The 9,386-nt window shown below is 39.5% G+C and overlaps 1 protein-coding gene across 1 annotated transcript in view; it reads right to left on the reverse strand.

Moving 5' to 3' along the window:
* Positions 1 to 1,730: 1,730 nt before the first annotated feature.
* Positions 1,731 to 9,386, reverse strand: part of LOC107563000 (eukaryotic translation initiation factor 4H-like) — a 16,280-nt gene continuing 8,624 nt past the window's right edge. Inside the window, exons 4-7 of the mRNA XM_016247771.1 lie at positions 7,168 to 7,239; positions 5,963 to 6,142; positions 3,330 to 3,445; positions 1,731 to 2,207 (exon numbers count right to left, since the gene is read on the reverse strand). Of these exons, the coding sequence (XP_016103257.1) occupies positions 2,202 to 2,207; positions 3,330 to 3,445; positions 5,963 to 6,142; positions 7,168 to 7,239 (374 nt within the window). The 3' untranslated portion in view covers positions 1,731 to 2,201. The remainder of the gene's footprint in view (positions 2,208 to 3,329; positions 3,446 to 5,962; positions 6,143 to 7,167; positions 7,240 to 9,386) is intronic.

The raw sequence follows: 9,386 nt of genomic DNA on the forward strand, positions 1-9,386 counted from the left end.
TCTTTCACACCACAGGCATGTTGCTCCAGTGTCAAAGTTGTTCTATTTAGGTGCATTACTTTCACTGTAGGCCTACATGTAAAAGAAAAACATATCCAACGGTGGATCTTGCAAGACTTCCAGGTCATATCTCACCCCAAAACCCAATGGGCGAAAAATGTACTTTGCAGAACTCAATTTGCATCGAGACATTTTCACGAAAATTCGAAACGCTCCATTATTGCTATTAATGTGAGAAAAAGAATTGAATGAAAAATCCTCATATGATTTCAAATGTAATCAGGCCTCTCTCATCTTTTTAAGTGGGAGAACTTGCACAATTGGTGGCTGACTAAATACTTTTTTGCCCCACTGTATATATATATTAAAGCAAACCCGTTTCCTCGTTCACTTCAAACTAAAGCTTGTAGGAGACTCAAAGCCGCTACAGATTTAAATAAGAAAGAATACTTTCACACCACAGGCATGTTGCTCCAGTGTCAAAGTTGTTCTATTTAGGTGCATTACTTTCACTGTAGGCCTACATGTAAAAGAAAAACATATCCAACGGTGGATCTTGCAAGACTTCCAGGTCATATCTCACCCCAAAACCCAATGTGCGAAAAATGTACTTTGCAGAACTCAATTTGCATCGAGACATTATTTTCATGAAAATTCGAAACGCTCCATTATTGCTATTAATGTGAGAAAAAGAATTGAATGAAAAATCCTCATATGATTTCAAATGTAAGTATTTACACATACCCACAAAATGGATAAACATACTGTGGCAGTCGATGACTGATGTCACCTGTTCTGTTACCAACATTCTTCAAATACCTTCTTTTGTGTTCAACAGAAGGAAGAAACTCACACAGGTTTGGAACACGCAGAGGGCGACTATAAATTATGACAATTTTCATTTTTGAGTGAATCACCCCCTAGACCGTCCCAAACGCTGTCTCCTTGCGTGTAGATCATGACACCCCAGAGCCAGGGTCTCCTCTCCAAATCTTTTATTCTTTACATACGCAAAACAATCACTCATCACGCGTCTCCTATGTTGAGAATAAAGACTTCCCGTGTTAACCCAACAGAAATAAGACAAGTTCTGTTACCTTGTTCTTGAAGCTTGCGACACAACTCCGGCGTGAATCCAACTGCCAGGTTGAATTTTTGCAAAATTTTTTTTTTGTCCTTCAAATGACTCAAACACCATACACAGGATAAATTCATCCCGTTATCCTATGTCAACACATTCATTTCAAACACTAAGATGATACAATTTATTGCCATAAACAGTGTAGGAAAATGAAAAGAAAAACAAAAATAAAAACAGCTGACCTCTATTAACTTCCTCATTTATATCCAGTAAAAAGTGAAGAGAAGGATTTCCCATGAGGACTCTGCACTCGGTGAAACTACAGCAGCGCCTGGCGTCACCGGCGTGTCTGAATGTGTAAGCAGTTCCTTTTTGTTCAATTAGCTTCATATGGAAAGGCAGTACTGATGCGGTTACAGATCATAGTTTCTACTATTGTTTTTCGCGTGAAAAGAAATACATTGCCGTCAAGCGGTGAATGTCGCTGTAGACTGTAGACCCATGTGTCACCAACCAAATCTATCATGCATACCCTTCTAAATGAATGAAACATGTGGCACATTGTTCCCGAAAGCTCTGGATGAGCCAGGATTTGCTCAGGGTGGGAAAATCTTTCGTAAAGACAAGGCAAGAATTCAAAAACCTTTTCACTTTGAAATGGTTTAATTAAGAATCAAGCTCAACGTTTTAATCTTCAAATACAGTAAAGAAATCTAAAGAGCAAAATATAAAATGGACACGGCGGCAATTACGTCCGTGCGTCTACAAATTCGGAAAAACACAAAAGATACTTTGGGAAGGGAAAGAGATGCTGAAGTCCTTAAACGCATTCAACCTGGAGATGTCATCCTCCAAGTTTTGGTTCTTTGAGGCGTGTGGGAGGAGCCAGCGAGGACAGGCAGAGGCGGAGTTAAGACTGTGCCCCTCCCCCTTTCTAGAGCCCCCACCTCCACTTGCTTTTTAAGCCAATCGGATGAGGGCTCGTTCAGATTCAAGAGAAGACCAGCACCTCGTGCCCCTGCCTGCGTGTCACTGAAGTCTTTGAAAGATTTTATGGTGATCAAAGCCAGTAGAATCCAGTATAGCCTTCCGGAATAATGCAGCCACACTGACACAGATACTAATTCTTTAGAGAACGGAAACATAAAACAAGAACAAGATGGTTACACAGGGTCCATTGTAGGAGTCGGTGAAATTTGCACATGAACATTCTGACAAAGCAATAGCAGAATCGATTCAACACAAACGGGAAGATTGCGCTGGGTTGGAGATCTACCAAGTTCTCCGAAACCGAACACTGACTGTACAGCTGGACTACGTTGTGCTTTAACGCGCCAATTTACACGCACCGTGAGGACTAGGGAGAGGACAAGCACCACATGTACAATCCAGTGTGCGTTCGAAGGGTTGCGTATACGTGAATCGGCTGAAATCGTGAGGGAGCTCGTGCCATTGCTGGAAATCACACCAAAGAGAAAAATCTTCATAGATGCAGTCCATCAAAAATCCAAAGAGCAAAATACAAAACGATGGCAGTTCAAATCCAATAAACCTAATACTGCTTTTCGTGAATGCTATCATGAATGTCAACTGTCGAAACGCTAGCTAGCTGCCCCGCGAGAAAAGCGCACAAACCAAATCAGTGTCGTCATTATGCGCATGATAAAAGGGCTTGGCGTGTGTAGTTTAGTCTACAGCTACAAAAACACAAACAAAACCATTTAAAATCCGTTTCCATTCCATTTAAGAGAGCAGCTCCAAAAAAGGAAAAGGAAAAAAACCTTTCGGATCTCACCAAGGATGTGAAAGAACTTTCCCCTGACGAAAACTACAGTAAAGAGCAGGCACTAATTACAGGGAAGCAAAGGTGGACATAAAACCATTGTTAAACAGTTTTGCCATGCATTCACGAGCTGCTCGTTGGTGTGTGCAAGTGTCATAACGATCGATCGATGTGGGTGTGTGGTCTTATTGTAGATTTTTTTTTCCACTGAATAAATATACGGTATAGTCGCGCGATCTGAATTGCAGGGACTCCGTTCATCTCTAACAGGAAGGAATGACGACAGAGGCCTTATCGCATTCCCGTTGGCATGATACGTTTTTTCGTCGTCGTTTGTCACCCCCGGACCTCACCCATCCCTCCCCGAATATCCCTCCCTTTCTTTCTCTCCTCCCTCCCTTCCTTGCTTCCTTTTGGAGCGCCGAGGGAGGCGGCAGTCTCTTAGTGTTTGTCTTTGGGAATTACCTCCTCCCTGGGTTTGGCACCCCCAAAGATGGCCGAGTTGGGGTTGGCCACTTGGTTAAGGGGAGCTGCCACTGTACGCGGCTTCAGCTGTAGCCTTGGTCTCTGCGCTCTTTCCTCTGCGGAAAAAATGAGAAATCGAGACATTAGATGTTATTGTAGAATTTATGCAAGTGTCAAACAACTTAAAGTCAACGTGAAATGGTATCTGCAAACCTATTTAGTCAATTGGGAATTGACTGGATCAAAAAACAAAACAAAAAAAGTCGTATTTATATATTAGCCTCTAACTGAATCCATTTCTTATTTGGCATTAAATTATAACATATTCATTTAAATAATAGACTATTTCAGTTGCATTTTATCCTAAAACAATACCCAAATAGTCATTTGGCTTAGGGTTAACATTAATTATTGGCCAGAATTTTGCTGCATCCATACACTAACATAGAGAACCGATATGGCAAACATTGCAAAGGTTTTTTCCCCCCTTTGAAATAATGAATTGTCCACAACCACAAAACCAACCCTCTACACACCTTGGCAACAGAATCGCCATTGGCTAATACATTTTTAATATAAATGGCAGCTTTTTACAAAGATACATTCACATATGATATGATTTGAAAGCACAACAAAAAAAAAAATTATCAGCATTTCCTTTGTTAGGACTAATGTGCTGGGCAAACATTGCAAAGGTTTTTTCCCCCCTTTGAAATAATGAATTGTCCACAACCACAAAACCAACCCTCTACACACACCTTGGCAACAGAATCGCCATTGGCTAATACATTTTTAATATAAATGGCAGCTTTTTACAAAGATACATTCACATATGATATGATTTGAAAGCACAACAAAAAAAAAAATTATCAGCATTTCCTTTGTTAGAACTAATGTGCTGATAAGTGTTTCAATCAGTGTTTCTGTAAAACAACAACAATAATACTATTAAAATACTACTACTAATTAGGGCTGTCCAAATTTTTTTTTATGAATTAAAAAATAAAAATCCACATTCGAATGCAAAACCACTGCATTCCAATTTTAGGCGTGCGTTAGGCCACCTTATCAGTGGCGCATGAGATGAGATGACGATGTAAGTGTCGTTGCATTATAATGTTTTTGTTAGCCTATCCAGTTGAAGCCACTAGATGTGGCGCTGCTGCGTTGTTCATTAAAAATATTGCAGAAAAAGAGAACATCAATGCGGAGCAGATCTTGTTTACATCAAAACTGAAAGCAAGCTGTACACACAGAACACATTTCACGCATTTTCTAGAGGGACATCTATCACAGTTACACTCACGTGTAGCACAAAGGAGCCACATGTTTATAAAGCCATGTAACTTTAATGCAAGTTTAACTTTGAAAAAAAAAAAAAAAAAAACCACTTTATGGCGTGTTTTTTTCCCCCATCCCACTGCATCTCATGTTTTTAAATGAAAAATGTACTCCGTGTGATTGGCTTTCTGCCCTTTGTATTAAACTATGCATACATACATGATGCTGTTTTGTTTATAATGGTTTAGGCAACTTCATTACAATTGGTTTATAAACAGCATGCAATTTTCAGATAGTCATGTTATCTTATGCTTTGAATAAACGTGCATTGGTAATATTTTGCTCGATGCGCCCTCTTGTGGCCTCAGAAGAGAACGAAAAGCTTTTCTTCACCCTAACTGAAATTATGCATTTTAAATTTGAATTTTTATAATATTTAAGTACAAAATTCAAATTTAGTTTTTCAGCCATTTTGACAGCCCTACTACTGATTCTATATAACTATACAATGTACCAAAAGAACTGGCCGGCAGTGGCTTCTGATAGCTCTTGAAAAGACTACATTTTGAACGAGCTCAGTTATTTTGAAGGGTATGTAAGACTCTATAAGGACAGAGTGAAACTTTTAAGTGCCCAGTCAGAGTGTTCAAGTGCAGGTGAATGAAAAACGTACAGTATACTTCGTTTTTATATGCTTTCAGACAAGTGCGTAGCCTTTCATAGTATACTTCATTTGATAGCGTGCGTGAACACAGGCGGTCGACTCAAGAGCTCCAGAAAGCTCTATTTTTCTTTAGAAGTTGTAACCAATAAAAATATCTTCGTAATCTTGCAATCTAAAGCTGCAGCTCTCTCATAACCCACTCACACAAGCACTCATCAGTGCGGCCGTCTGTTGTTGCTGCAGACTCTGATAATTTGTTGTTGGCCCGTCTCTTTAGTTTGGTTTTCTACTGTGAAACAACAGCCTGGACCTTGTGGAACAACTGATTAGTGCAAAACAAATTCAATGCGCATGCACAACCTGCTTGTACAGAGTATGCGCGGTTACAAAAATTGGGCGGTGCATACTATTCTGGAGTTGAAATGCGTACTGTACGCCGACCCTCGTGTACACAAACAACGAAGTACACTTTGGGCTTAACTCAAAGACTAGCAAGTGAAATCTATCAGTTTAGTAGCCAACGGCTAACATTAAACATTTAGTCGCCTATACTGGAACTTTTTCAGCATATGCGAGTGATTTACTTGCACTGAAGAGGTTTGAGCAAGAACGTGTATTGAGATTTCACGTTGACTTTGAAGCACATATATAAAGGTATCTTTTTTCAGCATGAATAAATGTGTGACACCGTCAGAGGGTTCTCTGAAGTCTGTCTGGCCTCCTCGAGGAGGTCCATCTCTGAAGCGTCCCATGCCGCCTCCGCCTCCGCCTCCACCTCCACCTCCACCTCCACCTCCGCCACCCCTTCTTTCGGCAGGGCGACCACCTCCTCGACTCCTCCCACCCATGAAGTCCTCATCTCTAAATCCTGTGGAAAAAGGAAGCGTGTGAGTAACTGGTCCATCATTCTCCCACTCGACTGCAAAGTTGTACCAAAATACTGATCCAGGATTGGCTCTGGGCAATATATCATAATGCTTAAGATTTGCAAGACAATATTAAGTCTGATCCCAGATCAGTGTTTATAGGCAACTTCAATTTGAGAGGAAATCTGACTGCAGAGCAGCAGGGAGACTCTGCTGGCAACATGACTGATGGCAATGAGATGGAGTCCCTGAGAGATCAACTTAAAATATATGAAAAAGCCAAAACATAAATATGCAAAATCACTGCTGATAAAGTCCTGCGACTCTGTTTTAATGGAATATTCTGGGTTATTTTCAACAAGGTTTCAAGCACTATTTTGACTACTTCCTCAGTTTATAAAAATGAATGAAAAACATTTACTGTAACAGGGTGAATGTCACAAAAATAAAGTAATGTCAATTATGTTTCACCCCAAAATCAATAATATGCAGCTACATTTGCATGTTGAAAAAGAAGCCAACGAATGTCCATTATGATTTTTCTCCATTGCATGAAAAAAAACTAATTCTACTTAATTTTATGTACACATCATGGGATTGTGTTTTGAACATATGCTGATTTTAAATTAATGTGATGAGAATGACTTCCACTACTGCATAACTTTACAGTGCATACTCGGTAATGAAAATATCACAATCATAATGTCAATATTAGCAATAATAATAATTCCATTTATTTACAGTATTGATATATTTATTCATTATGTTTTTTGTAAAAGAAAAAAATATTCACTGCCAATGAAGTAATGAAAATCTTGTCCTAAAACGTTTTCATTTTCTTCACATCCCTTGCTTACTACGCTTTCACTGAGTATATTTATTGCAAACATGTTTTCTGTTCATTTTTACAAAGAGAGGAATGTCTGTGGTCATATAGCACAGATGTGTCTTCAGACTTTTTGCTCAAATTATTATCTAGAGCCAACACCCCAAGAGTTCGGGTTCTTGCCCAATTCACACTTCGCACCTCCTCCAGACTGGTCGAAGTCGTCTCTGGAGTCACGTCCCCCTCCTCTGGCCCCACGTGAGCCACCACGGCCTGAAAGGGACAGGGGCTGTTTAATAGTAATAGGGGCAACAATTCAAAGCTGAGATCAGGGTGAAGGAAAGGGCCACCCACTGAACCAATCAGATCATCTGCCAACACTGCTAACAGGAAGACACCTGCTGGACAGGGAAGTTTAGCCTATAGGAAAGCACTCCGTTTGTTAGAGGGGAAGGAAGAGGAGCTAGAAAGGGGATTCTATTGAGGGATGAAAAAACAGAAAAGTACAAAAATAGCTGAGGATGAAATATGTACATGAACAATGACTGTGAGAACCCAGGCTTAAAGGGATAGTTCACCCAAAAAATTAAAACTGTATCATCATTCACTCACCCTCAAGTTGTACGAGTTGCTTTCTTCTGCTAAACATAATTTTGAAGAATGTAGTAACCAAACAAGTTGATGGTCCCCACTGACCTCCATAGTATGGAAAACAAAATATCACTGAAGTCAATGGAGACCAGAAATGATTTGATTACCCACATAGCTGGAACAATTATACTTTTTGGGTGAACTATCCCTTTAAGAAATGCTTTGTTTGCGTAGTATGAGCAGTGGATTACATATATACAGCTATATGCAATATAACCAAGCAGAACAGTTCAGAATAAGAGACAGAAGACACAAAGTTGACAAAGAGCACAAACTAATATTGAGCATTGCTTAGGGGTTGGCAGTAGGACTGAAATCTTAGTTCCAGCAAATCACAAAGAACGGTTTATATTAAACAACTATATGGTACTGCAATTTTTTTAGGGTAATTCAGTCAATTTATTGTTTTACTACATCATATTTTCTCTAAAATAAAATTAACTCGAATTAAGGTCTAATAACGGCTTGAACAAACAATAACAACCTCAAAACAGGAAAGTAACATTATAACTTGAAAAATCTGATAAAGGAGCTATGTGCATTGAAAAATACATGATATATACACCATCAAATGAATTGAAGTTGCTTAGCAATCGTGAACATTTACGGTTGCAACGAAACTGAAGTGTGAATGTGAGGTAGCAGTCGACTGTTGCCGGGCAGGTTTAAGTGGACTAAATGACGAGCGAAGTCTGGCATGCCTCGGAGAAAAGATGGTCTTTTTCACCTGAAGATCAAATTTGTCTTTTTATTGAATAAAAAAATAAATAAAAAAGATTAACACCTCAAGTCGGAGTCTGTAACTGAACGAATTCTTAAATTTACCATCTGACTCTATTAAATGCAAGTAATTATTTCCAGTAATGTCACGTTAAAGGTCAAATATTGTACACCTTTCTGGAGTTTTACTTTAGGTTTTGATGTCCTTAAGAATATATATTTGCGGTACAAGTACCAAAAACCATCTCAATATATTTGTACAGCTCCTGTCTCAGGAGCTCTGCTGAGAACGGGTCGATTTTGGTCTGTCTAATTAATATTCATGAGCCTCTCTTCTGATTGGCCTGTTGTTTTCTGAGTGACGCACGGCCAGGCCAACCACAGGTAACTAGGGTCAGCGACGTCACAGCGCTAGCTGGAGGCAGCAAAACAAAGGGGAAACTGGAGGCGGCCCATTCAAACCAGCGCAGGTTCAGCTACATAAGGAGCTTAAAATATCATCTTGTTGTGATGCTGGGTGCCAGAATCGACGTAATACAGCCTCAAATTAGAAATTTGATCGCATATCTGCTGCCACTGCCAGACAAAAAAACCGACGACAGCTGTGGTTAAACGCGATAAAACGAGCGGACTGGACAGAAACGATCGTCAAAAATGCTCGCGTTTGCAGCACACACTTCTTATCAGAAAAGGTTCAATAAAGTATTGTCTTTTGTTATGGACGCGTCTACAGATTTCTTGCCATTTGTCTACGTTTCTTGCATCTGTATGAAATAATGTCTGTGTGCATGTGTGTAAAACAACAAACTGATGATTTATATATAATCATTTGTAATTGTATCTACATTGTTGTGATTAATTGTGGCTGGAACAATAATGTAGCTGTAAAAACATTTGCCTGCTGAAATTGAAATGCATCTTCATCATGACTCGATAGACACGGTGAGTTTGTCTCATAGTAACAATCCTGTCAGATCCTCCATCCTTTGAGTGAGAGTGTAACGTTACAGGTCGGCCGATCTGGTTTCGTGGTTAAAGTTAACCTTTTC

The sequence above is a fragment of the Sinocyclocheilus grahami genome, unplaced genomic scaffold, assembly GCF_001515645.1.
Source record: "Sinocyclocheilus grahami isolate Dianchi unplaced genomic scaffold, SAMN03320097.WGS_v1.1 scaffold853.1, whole genome shotgun sequence".
Classification (NCBI taxonomy): Eukaryota; Metazoa; Chordata; class Actinopteri; order Cypriniformes; family Cyprinidae; genus Sinocyclocheilus; species Sinocyclocheilus grahami.